Consider the following 16,793-nt stretch of genomic DNA (forward strand, 5'->3'; position numbering starts at 1 on the left):
AGCTTATTTATTCACAGAATATAAAATATAAATCACTAAGACAATACAGTAACTATATTAATGGGTAATTTTTTTAGAGCAAATAACACACTGCAGTCGAATCCTTTAGAGCTGGAAAATGTTTGATACGTATGTAACAATCAATATATATATCCGTGGGGGGGGGGGGGGGGGTGACTGACCCACTGTACAAAAATATATGACGATGCATAATAGTTTTACATTTAATCAATATTGTTCACATTTAATATATTAGCCATACTCACAAGTCCATAACATATAATTGCTTAAAGTAAATACAGATATAATATATAAATTGGACTTTTGAATGTCGTCCGACCCTGTATACATTTTGTTTTAATAAAAACATTTGTTGGATTTAATTTGTGCAGGCTGTAAAACAAGCACAAATAAACTAAAAAAATAATTACGTTGTTAGTACTTTAACAAACCTATTCCTGCTCAAAACACGATAAACTAAAACTCGTATTTGTCTCCTAACTGGGATTCACAATTTCAAATAAAAACAATAAACTCACATGGTTCGGCACAACTGGAAACAAGTGTGATTGAAGCATTGAGCATTTGAATGTGAAGAAACGATCAACATTTGTAATTCACTTGTTTTCAAACCTGTCCTCCGGCCTCCCTAACAGGCCAGATTTTCGGGATTACCTTCAGTTAGAGCAGGTAAAATAACCATGTTTATTAAACAGCTGATTATTTCACGTGTGCTGCAGTTCAGATATCCTCAAAAGCTGGCCTGTTAGGGAGGCCTGACAACAGGTTTGAAAACCAGTGGTCTAATTGCTACTATTGCCATTTTTACCTTTCTGTTAAAAGTTCCCCAGAGAAAAAGCAGCATAGAATATTGTTGCATTTAAAATGACATTGTTCTCACTTTTGTTCTGTTCCATTAAAATGATGTTTACAAATTAATTTGAGACTTTTTATGTCTTTTCTTGTGCTGAATAAACCAATAAGCCTTTTGTTGTCTAACTGTTCCGATCAGCCAGTGGGCATTAATATGTCAGGGTTCATTTTCTACAGGTCTCAGTTTAGATTTGAACTGGCTTAAACCTTTTTTCATAAAAACACTTGTTTCATTGCTTGTATGGTTTATGGAAAATGTTTCAGTATAAGTCTAATGTTTATGCCTTTAAACTGCAAATTCATTTTTCCACTTCCCAGTAAGTTATCAAGACCTAAGTTACATAGGGCCTTAAAGGGACATAATACTCATATGCTAAATCACTTGAAACGGATGCAGTATAACTGTAAAAAGCTGACAGGAAAATATCACCTGAGCATCTCTATGTAAAAAAGGAAGATATTTTACCTCACAATTTCCTCAGCTCACCAGAGTAAGCCCTGTGTAAAAGTTACTCAGCTGCTGGTTAAAAAAAAAGAAATTAAACAGCAGCCAAATCAGCATCAGCAGTGCTGAGGTCATGAACTCTTTTACTGTGATCTCATAGTAAACTTCCATAAACTGAATAGGGAAATAACATGAGTGTGCATGAAAGCTCACTCCCTTGGCTGTCCCAGGACAGACATACTGATTTGCTGCTTAAAGTCCTTTACAATGGGGTGTGAATACTTAGGACATTTTGAGGTAAAATATCTTACTTTTTTACATATAGATGTTCAGGTGATATTTTCTATTCAGCTTTTAACAGCTATGCTGCATCACTTTCAAGTGTTTCAACGTGTGGGTATCATTGCCCTTTTATATACATGGAAAATAAAAAGTCCATCAAGCTAATCATGAAACATATTCTCCATGTTAGAGGTAGAAGATTGCAAACAAAATCTGAACAAACACTAGATTAACAACACACATTTAGAAATCTCAAATACAAAATGTTGATTTTTAAATGAGACCATTGCATAAAAATCAAGAAACAAGCAAGTTTACATGATGTTATTTTAATTCAGCTAACAATATTAAGTCAGCAAGATATAATGAAGATGAGCTATCCTGGGGATAAAAACTGAAGACATCAAATCATGCAAAAATAAAATAAAACGAGGGAGATAAAAATGATCTGTGAGAATTAAAGTACATTAGACAACATTATGGGTAACAGCAGCAGTTCTGTGAAGCAGAAATATTTACAAGAGAATTGTCTGTTTAAAGTCAGAGCGTAAGCAAATAAAAGTCCTGTGCATCTCTACATAGCAACGTGTGAATGTATCCCCAGATGCAGAAGGGTCCGCTGTCTAACAACAGTACACTTCAGGGAAGCAGAATTCATGAGTCACTTACATATATTTTATTTCTAAAGATAGTTATTTCTAAAGTCGAACAAATATTTGCATAAAAGCTTCTTTTTTTATACTTTTTTTTTTTAATCTAGCAATCAAAACTGGCTTTTTTTTATTTAAATTGACAGTATACGATTATAAAGTCCCTTCAATTTAAATTAACGGTAAAGTTGGAATCCCTTTGTCCATTAACCCCTGCTCTTTCCCAGTGCGGTAATGGATACTGCTGTCTTCGTCGTCCATCTTCTTCCCATGTTTCCGGAAGTACTTGTAACGCTGGACATAAGCTTTCACCAGATTGTTAACTTTAACTGGATTTATTTCTCCGCTTTTGCTGTGACAAATCTGGAGGAAATAAGTGATGATACAATTTATAAAGACGATACGGTTCTTACGTTCTTACTAGTACATTTTAAGTGCTATGGATTATAACAAAATATTAATAAAGTTGTTTGTTTTTTTTCTCAGTAACAATGAAGCCTGTATGTGAAACTGCCCAACTGTATTTAATAAACACGTTTGTAAAGCAGCCATTCAGTCAAAGACTTATTCTCGATACAAAAAAAAAAAAAAGCTTTGAAATTACTTACAGGTATTTGGGAAAATCGGTGGCCATCGTTATGGCATATTAACAAGCTATTGTTTGCAAAAACACCTAACAACATTCACAATGTTTTGAAGGTTAACTGCTTGAATGACGTTTTCTACATCCTTTACCTTACTTGTCTGGTGTTGAGGATGTCTCAGACGTAATTTAATTTCCACTACTTGTATATTGTCAGGAAGAAACAAATGACCTGAGGTCCCTTGTCATTGACCGCTATACACTAAAGACAGTACACAACACACACACTTGAAGAGAGGGGTCTTAAGTCCTTTAGGTAGAAGGTTTGTGCCAAATGGAATGGCAGTCACTTGTCTACTAGGAGAAATTATGATAAATACTTCACAGCATTGTTTCTATTTTGGGATTTCTAGCGATTCTAAAATAGGTCTTTATCTCTCACTTACCATAGAAATATGTAACAGAACCCTCGTTTAAAACAGTGCGGTCCTACCATTCTTACAAGGGATTTCATGCCAAGCAAACATCACAGTAATCATTAGGTATTTGCACATATTCATTAGGTAACAATGCTAAATATAGCTGTGATCCAAGGCATTCGACTCCTCCTGCCGACGGATTACTTAGTAAAATAGTGCAATACATGAATATCTGGCTTTGCGAATACCTCAGACGACATCTATATTTGGCATTTCTAACTGAACCAGTAACAAATGATGACTATATGCACAGGCCTAGTAATGATCATCTGGCAGTGATGAGCCAAAATCTGTTTGTTGTGCATATCTGGACTCATCTACATTTGGTGTCTCTGAACTTGTTAAAATATTGTAAGTATCCAAATTAAATGGGAGAACTGAAGAAGTGTTTAAATAAAATAAATAAAAAAATAAAGCTACATATGATGAATTTTGAGGCATGTATTTTGTACCCTTTTCAATAATCTATTAAAAAATGTGTTAGAACCCCCCCTGTGAAATCAGAATTTTGTGTAGTTTTTAAAGGTTTCTAATATTCTTATAGTTACACATTGTATTGATACACATTTTCTGTACAAACTGCTAAATGACACTAACAGACAAGAAATAAACAAGCTCCTATATTTAGTTAGTAATGTTTATATAAAAATAAGTATTCAGTCTTAAACTGGGATAGAGACAAAATATAATATGTACTTTATTTACTTTACCTGCAAATTTATACTGCCTTGCCATTAACTCTTTCTTTTAAGTTTCCAAATTGTAAAGTTCTAACTCCCCCCCCCAACACATTTCCTTCTATAGCTGTATCTATATCTATTGTTGCTTTGGTAGAATATAAAAATGAATATGGATTATCTCTTGGAGAATGCCTAGAAGCTGTGAACTTAGTTGAAATACAATGCCTGTGTCTAAACACTGATAAGGGGTGGAGTAGACTGCTCCAGACAGGATGGCTATTTAAGTATTTTTGAAAATTATTTTAAAATACTTGGCAGCAATTTTAAAACAATTTTTGTTTGCAAACTATTTCTAATGAATTAGCCCTTTTAGGATATGCACAGATCTCAACCAGTTTTATGGCACTTGTTTGGTGTTTTAGTAAGGTGAACTGTTAAATGTGTAACTGTGGTTTTTAAATATTTAGGAAATAATGACTTTTGTGCTGTTCATCATGTAAGCTAAAGAAAGTCATTAAAGGTAACCACAACACCTGATTGACATATTTTAAATGAACTTTTTCTAATTGTGCAAAATAAACTAAGACTGCTGTATGCAGTCTTTTCATCTTACTGCATTCTGTTGTAGATAGAAGCTTTATAATTTAAACGTTGATCTGCAGCATTGGATGTGCTATGCAAGCTGCCATTTTTTAAAGTACGTTCCACAACACTGTGTCACGTGATGCACACGGCACCAGCTATTACTAAATCATAGTGAGCCCTGCAGTGTTTGACAAGAATGGCTTCAGGCACTGTTATGCTTATAAATAGTGACGTGACAGTGTTGTGGAACTCACGTTACAAGATGGCAGCTGACATAGCACATCCAATGCGGCAGATCAACATTTACATTATAAAGCTTTTATCTACAACAGAATACAGTAAGATAAAGACTGCATACAGCATTACATCAGTTTATTTTAATCAGAAAAAGTTAGTTTAAAACATTTCCAGCAGGTGTTGTGATTCCCTTTAAAGGAACATTAAACACCTCAAGATATTAATATAAATGGTTTAACTAGATGTAGTAAAACAACTTTGCAATATATTTTCATTATTTATTTTGTTCTCCTTCCCTGTAAATTAATTCTGAATATTGTGGGCTTTCCAATTCATGTTAAACATGGAAGCACAGACACAGTTATTGGTTTCACACTCAAGTAAGCCATCTATAACCATTCCTAATTGGCCTCAGCAGAAAAGGTAACCTAAGTTACAATATGGCGCCGCCCACTGCTTTATGGACATTAACTTAACCCCTTATTTTTTTTCCCAATATTTAAACAACTAATACAATTTTTAAAAATACATGTACAAATTATTCGCTAATCTTTGCTCTGAAATAATCATTAAAGCAATGATCTATTTAGTATTTAAAGTCCGTTTTAAAAAAAAAAAAAAAAAAAAAAAAAAGTGTGATTTTGTGGTTGTCTCAGATAAAGCACTGAAAATGATGTGTAAAAATGCAATGAAGGCAAAGAACTAAAACATAAGGGGTGCGACATTCGTTAGAATTGAAAGTGTTCATTTTAAATTCAATCACTAAGAAAAAAAATAAAACATATCTCCAACTTTATTATAGCTCTACGTAAATTATGGATTTTATCCTTCAATGCTTTGGCAAACACAGATGTGCAGTTGCATAATGCAGTCAGCTGAAAGTCATACAGTTACAATTATAGATAATAGGAGACAGTTTCACAAAAAGACCCATTTTACGTTTCGGTTTATTTCAGTCTATGGGGAATTTAATGACAAGGCTAAAATATATTGCTGCATATCTACTTGCCAATAAAATGCTTTGTTTAAACATAAAAGAGGTTCTTATTAGAGAGCATATAAAACAAAAGGAATTCTCAATGGAAAAATAATTATGTTATAAATGAAGCTGTGCTGCTCATTACAAATGACGGCGATTTCTTCCCTACATACTTGAAGAAGCTTAAATATGCGGGGGGGGGGGTTTATACATGCAATACAAATAAAAAGGCTTCTATTGCTGCTGGCAAAGAGAATACCATTAACCCCTTAAGGACCGGTAAATTTCAGAGAAAAACTTGCTCAAAAGACCAGAGGCATTTTTAACATTTTTGCTATCACTCCATTTAAACAGAAATAGAGCCTTGTTTTTTTTTTTTTATTTACCTGTCAAAACTATATATTTTTTTTGTAGACAACCTAAGGTATTGATCTAGGCCCATTTTGGTATATTTCATGTCACTGCTTCGACACGTGATCATATTTAAAAAATTGGTAATTTTCACAAACTTTGGGGCTCTCACAAAATTTACATACCGCATATGTAGTCATAACACAAATGGTTGTAAAAGCTTCTCTGGGGTTCCCTTTTTTCAGAAATAACAGACATAGCTGGCGTTGCCATTGCTTTTTGGTAATTAGAAGGCAGCTAATTGCAGCTGCGCACCACACTTCTAAAATTCTTGGCAGTGAAGAGGTTAATCAGGTAGCTTGTAAAGTAAAGTTTAGCTGTAATGTAGAGATTACCCTCCCATTACCTGACCCCTACCTGATCCCTCCCAAACAGCTCTCTTTCTTCCCTCACCATCTTAGGTACTGGCAGACAGTCGCTAATAATGTTTTAGGGCAATTTTTTTTTTTTTTGCAGTGTAGGTTTCTAACCTCCCTGATCCCTCCCCCTTCTAACTGTCTGTCAGTACCCAGTTTTTTTTTTAAATTTATTTAAAAAAATAAATTTCTGTAGTTAATCGGCCCCCTCACCCTTCCCCCTCCAAGCAATCGTGTAGCAGGGTCCCCTCTCATAACATTTTATGTAGTGTAGCAGATCCCTCCCTCCATTAAACCCTTGTAGTGTAGCAGTCCCGTCTGCTCCCTGCCCTTTCCGCCCCCCTCCAGCGATGGGCCGTTCTGGGACATGCAGAAATATTGTGACCCCTGTACAGCACTGTAAGGCTTAAAAACATTGTCCTCTGTCCCTAGACAACTCACCTTATGCACTGCCTTGCGTAAAATATCCTTGTAATCTTCCTTGGTGATCTCTTTTCTTTGATAATATGGTTTGATAGCAAGCTTTACTTCCTCAACAGCTCTTTCCTGTGTGTGCAGTTTTTTCAGATACTTGAATAAAAAAACACAACAACAAAAAAGTTTAAAAAAAAAAAAAAAAAAAAAAAAAAAAAAAAAGGACAAGAGGCTTTACACATTTTTTGTTTATTTTTGCCAACATGCAATAGTCCTATGAAAGCTCAAGTGCAGCTTTGGTGCCATATATGTAAAACCACTTAAAGGGATACTAACCCCTCATTTTTTCTTTCATGATTCAGATAGAGCATGCAATTTTAAGCAACTTTCTAATTTACTCCTATTATCAATTTTTCTTTGTTCTCATGTTATCTTGATTTGAAAAAGCATTAATAAAAGGTTAGGAGCCGGCCCATTTTTTAGTTCAGCACCTTGGTAGAGCTGCTGATTGGTTTGCTACATTTAGCCACAAATCAGCAAGTGCTACCCATGTGCTGAACAAAAAATGGTCTGGCTCTAAATCAAGATAGCAAGAGAATAAAGAAAAATTAATAGGAGTAAATTAGAAAGGTGCTTAAAATCTCATGCTCTATCTGAATCATGAAATAAAAAATTGGGTTTAGTATCCCTTTAAAGGGACAGTAAACTCTGTAATTACAAGACACAGATTATCAACCATTTTTTAAATAAATTAACATTCTCTTTACTGCAAATTAATTTTCAGTAAGTAAACCCCACCCACCGTTTGCTTTATTTGAAGAAGCCAATTTGGCCTTTAGTCCAGACAACAAGGCTAGTAACCCGTAATAAAGTTAGTATCAAGTGAATTGTTTTGCAGCAGCTATTTGATAAAGTCAATTAGGGACAGATATGCAGCAGAGTTAGCCATAAGAAGTCAGCATAGTGCATTTTGAGGTCTGAGAATTAGAATTTGCCCAATTTTCAGAGCAAAATTGAAAAGGGGGAAAAATATAAAATACATTTTATATAAAAATCTTACAATGTTTACTGTACCTTTAAAAGGGCAGTTAGAGTAATTGTTATCCTTTGTATTTAATAACATTTATGCATTATTTGTTGAAAAATACATTTTCAGTGCTGAAAAAGGGTTTTATTTTATAGTGGTTGAGGTGTGGACCTGTCTACCAGTCGAACTATGGAAGGTGTTTTAACAACTAATGGGCAAATGAGACGTAAGTTCTATTGTCACATGATTATTTTTTTACATGGTCATTTTAAAAAAAAGCTATAACTTATTTTCATGCAAAAATATTTTTAACGTGCTTAAAAGGGACATGAAACCTCCCAAAAAAATATTTCATGATTCAGATAGAGCATTTATTTGTAAACATTATAATTTACTTCTAGTATCAAATTTTCTTCATTCTCTTGGTATCTTTTATTTAAAAGCAGGGATGTAAGCTCAGGGAGCATTATATGGCAACAGCTGTGCAAGAATGTTGTCAATTTTCAAGAGCACTAGATGGCAGCACAATTTCCTGCCATGTACTGCTCCAGATGACTACCTAGGTATCTCTTCAACACAGAATAACATGGGAACAAACCAAAATTGCTAATAGAAGTAAATTGAAAACTTTTTTTTTAAAATAGTATTTGTTTTATTTATATCCCTTTAATTGCTAATCTTTTAAACACAACTGAAATAAGCTTAAAGGGACACTGAACCCAAATGTTTTCTCTCATGATTCAGACAGAGCAGTAATTTTAAGCAACTTTCTAATTTACTCCTATTATTAAATTGTCTTCATTCTCTTGGTATCTTTATTTTAAAAGCAAGAAAGTTTAGATGCCGGTCCATTTTTGGTGAACAACCTGGGTTGTTCTTGCTGATTGATGGATACATTCACCCACCAATAAACAAGTGCTGTCCAGTGTTCTGAACCAAAAATCGCCTGGTTCCTTAGCTTAGATGCCTTCTTTTTCAAAGCTAGCAAGAGAATGAAGAAAAATTGATAATAGGAGTAAATTAGAAAGTTGCTTAAAATTGCATGCTCTATCTGAATCACAAAAACATAATTTATGCTTACCTGACAAATTTATTTCTCTTGTAGTGTATCCAGTCCACGGATCATCCATTACTTATGGAATATATTCTCCTTCCCAACAGGAAGTTGCAAGAGTCCACCCACAGCAAAGCTGCTATATAGCTCCTCCCCTAACTGCCATATTCAGTCATTCGACCGAAAACATGCAGAGAAAGGAAAAACCATAGGGTGCAGTGGTGACTGTAGTTCAAATGAAAAAATTACCTGCCTTAAAGTGACAGTGCGGGCCGTGGACTGGATACACTACAAGAGAAATAAATTTATCAGGTAAGCATAAATTATGTTTTCTCTTGTTAAGTGTATCCAGTCCACGGATCATCCATTACTTATGGAATACCAATACCAAAGCTAAAGTACACGGATGATGGGAGGGACAAGGCAGGTACTTAAACGGAAGTTACCACTGCCTGTAAAAAAAAAACCCTTTCTCCCAAAAACAGCCTCCGAAGAAGCAAGGTATCAAAATTTGTTAAATTTGAAAAATTATGAAGCGCAGACCAAGACTCCGTCTTGTAAATCTGTTCAACAGAAGCCACATTTAAAAAAGGCCCAAGTGAAAACCACAGCTCTAGTAGAATGAGCTGTAATCCCTTCAGGAGGCTGCTGTCCAGCAGTCTCATAAGCTAAATGAATTATGCTTTTTAACCAAAAAGACAGAGAGGCTGCTGAAGTCTTTTGACCTCTCCTCTGTTCAGAATAGACAACAAACAAGGTGAACGTTTGATGAAAACTGTAGTAGCTTGTAAGTAAAACTTTAAAGCACAAACCACGTCCAATATTGTGTAATAGACGTTCCTTCTTTGAGGAAGGATTAGGATACAAGCATGGAACAACTATCTCTTGAGTGATGTTCTTGTTAGATACCACCTTAGGAAAAAACCCAGGTTGGTACGCAGGACTACCTTATCCGTACGAAGGACCAGATAAGGAGAATCACATTGTAACACAGATAACTTGGAGACTCTACGAGTCGAGGAAATAGCTACCCAAAAGGAACTTTCCAAGATAAAGATTGATATCTATGGAACAAAAAAGGTTCAAACAGAACTTTTTGAAGAGCCTTAAGAACCAGGTTTAAGCTCCATGGTGGAGCAACAGTTTTAAACACAGGCTTGGATCTAACCAAAGCCTGACCAAATGCCTGAACGTCTAGAATACCTGCCAGACGCTGGTGCAAAAAAATAGACAGAGTAAAAATCTGTCCCTTTTAAGGAATTAGCCGACAACCCTTTTCTCAAAAACATCTTGGAGAAAAAATAATATCCTGGGAATCCAGGCTTTACTCCATGAGTAACCCTTGGATTCATAACAATCAGATATTTACACCATATCTATGTTCAATTTTCCTAGAGACAGGCTTTCATGTCTGTATTTAAGGTATCAATGACTGACTCGGAGAAGCCATGCTTTGATAACATCAAGCGTTCAGTCTCCAGGCAGTCCATCTCAGATTGATTCTATTTAGATGGTTGAAAGGACCCTGAGGTAGAGGGACCTGTCTCAGAAGCAGAGACCGTGATGGAAAGGATGACACGTCCACCAGATCTGCATACCAGGTCCTGCGTGGCTACGCAGGCGCTGTCAAAAACACCAAAGCCCTCTCCTGCTTGGTCTTGACCTCCGGAGGAAATCCCACTCCCCCGGAAGAAAAGTCTGACGACTTAGAAAATCCACCTCCCAGTTCTCAACACCTGGGATATGGATAGCTGATAGACAAGAGTGAGTCTCTGTCCAGTGAATTATTGTAAGACTTCTAACATCACTAGGGAACTTCTGTTCCCCCTTGATGGCTGATGTAAGCCACAGTTGTGTATATTGTCCGACTGAGTATGATGTACCTCAGAGTTGCTAACTGAGGCCAAGTCTGAAGAGCATGGAATATCACTCCCAGAATAGTTATTAGAAGGAGGGTCTCCTCCTAAGTCCACTATCCCTGAGCCTTCAGGGAGTTCCAGACTGCATCCCAACCTAAAAAGGCTGGCATCCATTGTAACAATTGTCCCATCTGACCTGCGGAAGGTCATACCCTTGGACAGATGGACCCGACATAGTCACCAGAGAAGAGAATCTCTGGTCTCTTGGTCCAGAATCAACAGGGGGACAAATCTGTGTAATCCCCGTTCCTCTGACTGAGCATGCATAGTTGCAGCGGTCTGAAATGTAGACGTGCAAACGGTACTATGTCCCTTGCCGCTACCTATTAAGCCGATTTCATTCATGTACTGAGCCAACGAAGGGCGCGGATGGGATGAAAAACACGGCAGAAATTTAGAAACTTTGACAACCTGGACTCCGTCAGGTAAATTTTCATTTCTACAGAATCTATCAGAGTCCCTAGGAGGGAAACCCTTGAGATTGGGGATAGAGAACTCTTTCCTTGTTCACTTTCCACCCATGTGATCTCAGAAATGCCAGTACTACGTCCGTATGAGACTTGGCAATTTGGATGTTTGACGCCTGTATCAGGATGTCGTCTAACTAAGGGGCCACTTCTATGCCCCGCGGCCTAAGGACCGCCAAAGCGACCCCAGAACCTCCATAAAGATTCTTGGGGCTGTAGATATCCCAAAGGAAAGAGCTACAAACTGGTAATGCCTGTCTAGAAAGGCAAACCTGAAAAACGAAGGTGATCTTTATGCATCACAATGTGTCCTTCAAATCCATTGTAGTCCTCTATTGACTCTCCTGGATCATAGTTAAGATGGTACGAATAGTTTCCATCTTAAATGACGGAATTCTGAGGAATTTGTTTAAGATCTTTAGATCCAAAATAGGTCTGAAGGTTCCCTCACCTTGGGAACCACAAACAGATTTGAGTAAAAACTCTGTCCCTGTTCCTCTCTTGGAACTGGATGGATCTCGTACACAATGTAAGAATGCCTCCTTTATCTGGTTTGCAGATAATTGTGAAAGGCGAAATCTCCCCTTTTTTTGTTAGGGAATCTTTGAAATCCAGAAGATATCTCTGGGATATAAATTCCAATGCCTAGGGATCCTGGGCATCTCTTGCCCACGCCCGGGCGAAGAATGAAAGTCTGCCCCCTATAGGATCCGTTACCGGATAGGGGTCCGTTCCTTCATGCTGCCTTAGAGGCAGCAGCAGGCTCCTTGGCCTGCTTATCTTTGTTCCAGGTCCAATTGTCTCCAGACCGCCTTGGACTGAGCAAAAATTCCCTCTTGTTTTGCCTTAGAGGAAGTGGATGCCACACCTGCCCTGAAGTTTTAAAAGGCACGAAAATTAGACCTTTTTTTTGGCCCTTGATTCCTATCCTGAGGAAGGGCATGACCTTTCCTCCAGTGATATAAACAATAATCTCCTTCAAACCAGGCCCGAATAGGGTCTGCCCCTTGAAGGGAAGTTAAGTAGCTTATTTATTAAAGTCACGACAGCTGACCATGATATAAGCCATAGCGCTCTGCGCGCCAGTATAGTAAAAAACAGAATTCTTAGCCGTTAGTCTAGTCAAATGAACAAAGGCATCAGAAAACAAAGGAATTGGCTAGCATAAGCTTGTCAAATATATTCATCCAATGGAGTCGCTAACTGTAAAGCCTCATCAAGAGACTCAACCCAGAACGCCGCAGCAGCAGTGACAGAAGCAATGTATGCAAGGGGCTGCAGGATAAAACCCTGTTGAATAAACATTTTTTATCCATTGGATCTAAAAAGCACAACTGTCCTCGCCAGAGGTAGTGGTACGCTTAGCTAGAGTAGAAACTCTTCTCTCCACCTTAGGAACTGTCTGCCAGAAGTCCCGTGGTGGTAACTATTAGAAAACATTCTTCTAAAAAATAGGAGGGGAAGAGAACGGCACACCTGGTCTATCCCATTCCTTATTAAAAAAATTTTTAGTAAACCTCTTTAGGTATTGGAAAAACATCAGTACACATCGGCACTGCATATTATTTATCCAGTCTACACAATTTCTCTGGCCCTGCGATTGTACACATTCATTCAGAGCAGCCAAAGCCTCCCTGAGCAACAAGGGGAGGTTCTCAAGCATAAATTTTAAATGTAGAAATATCAGAATCAGGTTAAATCATCTTCCCTGAGTAAAAAAAAAAAAAATCACCCACAGACTAAGCATATTGTGAGGTAGTATCATACATGGTTCTTAAAGCGTCTGTATGCTCTGTATCTACCCCCAGAGCTATCTGCTTTCCTTTAATTTCAGGTAGTCTGACTAATACTGCTGCCAGAGTATTATTCACCACTTTTGCCATGTCTTGTAAAATAAACGCTATGGACGCCCTTGATGTACTTGGCGCCATTTGAGCGGGAGTCCCTGAAGCGGGAGTCGAAGGGTCTGACACGTGGGGAGAGTTAATCGGCATAACTTTCCCCTCGACAGAATCCCCTGGTAAAATAAACGCTATGGGTGCCCTTGATGTACTTGGCGCCATTTGAGCGCGAGTCCCTAAAGCGGGAGTCAAAAGGTCTGACACGTGGGGAGAGTTAGTCGGCATAACTACCCCCACGACAGAATCCTCTGGTGATAATATTTTTAAAGACAAAAAATTATCTTTATTTTTTAACATGAAATCAGTACATCTGGTACACATTCTAAGATGGGGTTCCACCATGGCTTTAAAACATAATGAACACAGAGCTTCCTCTATGTCAGACATGTTAGAACAGACTAATAATGAGACTAGTAAGCTTGGAAAACACTTTAAATCAAGTTAACAAGCAAATATATAAAACGTTACTGTGCCTTTAAGAGAAACAAATTTTGTGAAACTAAATTTTTACAGTACATGTAATAAGGTAACAGAGCATTGCACCCACTTGCAAATGGATGATTAACCCCTTAATGCAAAAAACAGATAAAAAAAACGACAGACTTTTTTTTTTTTTAAAAACAGACACAACAAAACTGCCACAGCAGAGCTGTGGATTACCTTCCCTAAAAACGATTTTGGAAGTCTTTTTAGCCCTTTAGAAATGTCCTGTAGTATTCATGGGACTGCTGAGGGAATCTGGATAATTCATTTTGTAATTTTAACTGCGCAAAAAAGCGCTAAATTAGGCCCCTCCCACTCATATTACAACAGTGGGAAGCTTCAGTTAACTGTTTCTATGCAAAATTTAAGCCAGCCATGTGGAAAAAACTTAGGCCCCAATAAGTTTTATCACCAAACATATGTTAAAAAACGATTAAACATGCCAGCAAACGTTTTAAAACACATTTTTACAAGTGTATGTATCTCTATTAATAAGCCTGATACCAGTCGCTTTTACTGCATTTAAGGCTATACCAACATTACAGTGTTATCACCAATGTACGTTAAAAAACGATTAAACATGCCAGCAAACGCTTTAAAACACATTTTTATAAGAGTATGTATCTCTATTAATAAGCCTGATACCAGTCGCTATCGCTGCATTTAAGGCTTTACTTACATTACTTCGGTATCAGCAGTATTTTCTTAGACAATTCCATTCCTAGAAAAATATTTTACTGCACATACCTTATCTGCAGGAAAACCTGCACGCCATTCCCCCTCTGAAGTACCTCACTCCTCAGAATGTGTGAGAACAGCAAATGGATCTCAGTTACGTCTGCTAAGATCATAGAAAAAACGCAGGCAGATTCTTCTTCCAAATACTGCCTGAGATAAACAGCACACTCCGGTGCCATTTAAAAATAACAAACTTTTGATTGAAGAATAAACTAAGTATAAATCACCACAGACTCTCACGACCTCCTATCTATGTTGAGGCTTGCAAGAGAATGACTGAATATGGCAGTTAGGGGAGGAGCTATATAGCAGCTTTGCTGTGGGTGGACTCTTGCAACTTCCTGTTGGGAAGGAGAATATATTCCATAAGTAATGGATGATCCGTGGACTGGATACACTTAACAAGAGAAAAGAAAAAATTTGGGCTAAGTGTCCCTTTAATGTTAGTACAATGCTGCAAAGCAATTTAACTAAAAGTGGTTGTAAATAATATTTGTCTGCTAAGTCTGCTAAAACATGGATAGAGATTTCTATGAATCAACATAATTTCCATTGAAATTTGCTTACCTTGTCCGTGTCACCTTTGCCCTCAGAACTTATGCTTCCTTCCCTTTTGCCAATATCAGCTGTGGATGAGGAGAAAAATATACTAGACGCTGAGCCAGCTATTCCCTGGTTGCTTAAAGTTGAAATACCAGGTGGTGTTGGGGGGCTGGAGTTACTGCTGAGCGGCAGACTGCTATGAAGAAGGTAAGAAGGAGCCGAGTGACCAAGAGAAGAGATCATGGGAGGCGGTGGAGGCTGTGAAACTAAGGAGGTAGAAGGCTTTGTCTGACTGAGGATCTGTGGAAATAAAACTAAGCATTACAACAATGCAGATAATGTGCGTCCCGGCTGGGTCATGTACTCAAAAGGACATTATACTTTATAAAAAGAATAAAATAAAGAAAGGAATGTGGTCCAGGCCATATTTTTGTTATGGCATCTCAAAAGCGATTACATTGTTATATTAATTATTATAATAATAGTTTTATATTTATGTTCCTATCCTTAAAAGGACCATTAAAATACAGTAGAACTGCATAACAAACAAATGCAAGATAAAAGACAATGCAATAGCACTTGCTCTAAATATTAAATGAACAGTATTTTTTTTTCTAACAAATTTCAATATAGACTTAGATTTGTTGGCCCGTGTCATGTGGTAATCATCAGCCAGTCTTGAACATATATTTATACACGTGAAATCTTACACATGTATGAGGTGGTGCCTCAAAATGTGTGTATATAAAAAGACTGCACAATTTTAATAGTCGAAAAATGACATGCTCTAATGAATTAGAGCATATTATTTTGGACTATTATGGGCCTTTAAGAGACTTTTCAATTGACTTTCATTATAAAATTGTGCACAGTCTTTTTATATGCACACATTCTGAGACACCTATGTCTGTGATAGGTTTGAATTAGAGCATGTAATATTTTGACTTGTATGGCCCTTTAAAACTGCATGCTACATCTGAATCATGAAAGTTTAATTTTGATTTTAGTGTCCCTTTAAATAATAAAAAAAATGTTTCCCCAAGCTTGAGGCTTAACAATCTCCACCAATAGAGTTCTATGCGATGTCCTTGTCAACTGCTAGATTAACAGTAGGTATATAGGGAAAAAAATCAAATAACTTTTTAATTAATCATAAAATTAAAGGGATACTAAACCTACATTGTTTCTATATTTAGCCACTGATCAGCAAGCGCTGAACTAAAAATGGTCTCGCTCCTAAGCTTACATTCCTGTTTTTTTCCAAATAAAGATAGCAAGAGAACGAAGAAAAATTCATAATAGGCGTAAATTAGAAAGTTGCTTAAAATTGCATGCTCTATCCAAATCATTAAATAAAAAAATGGGTTTAGTACCCCTTTAAATTTGAAGGTTTATAATTAAAATACCTGATTAGTAGCTTGAATTAGCTCCTGTGCCTTGGCCCTGCTTGCAATATTGGCCTCCTCCATCTTAAACAGCAAAGCAGTCACTGTAACAAACCAAATACAAGATTTATAAAAGTGAAATTAACTCAAATATACCAGATGTGCATATGAAAATAAACCCCAGAAGGGTGCGATTGCTTGAGTTTGTTTGAGGATATACAACTTACGTTTTCCACATTCAAAATTGCATTGTGGGAAGTCACAATGTTTCTCAGTTCCAGCCCTTGGGACACTGCAGAAGG

At 36.9% G+C, this 16,793-nt stretch overlaps 1 protein-coding gene across 1 annotated transcript in view; it reads right to left on the reverse strand.

Annotated features, from left to right (window-relative positions):
* Positions 1-210: 210 nt before the first annotated feature.
* SCAF1 (SR-related CTD associated factor 1) overlaps positions 211-16,793 on the reverse strand; it is a 37,234-nt gene continuing 20,651 nt past the window's right edge. Inside the window, exons 8-11 of the mRNA XM_053690847.1 lie at positions 16,513-16,595; positions 15,131-15,406; positions 7,002-7,130; positions 211-2,613 (exon numbers count right to left, since the gene is read on the reverse strand). Of these exons, the coding sequence (XP_053546822.1) occupies positions 2,422-2,613; positions 7,002-7,130; positions 15,131-15,406; positions 16,513-16,595 (680 nt within the window). The 3' untranslated portion in view covers positions 211-2,421. The remainder of the gene's footprint in view (positions 2,614-7,001; positions 7,131-15,130; positions 15,407-16,512; positions 16,596-16,793) is intronic.

This window comes from Bombina bombina, chromosome 8 (genome assembly GCF_027579735.1).
Source record: "Bombina bombina isolate aBomBom1 chromosome 8, aBomBom1.pri, whole genome shotgun sequence".
NCBI classification, from domain to species: Eukaryota; Metazoa; Chordata; class Amphibia; order Anura; family Bombinatoridae; genus Bombina; species Bombina bombina.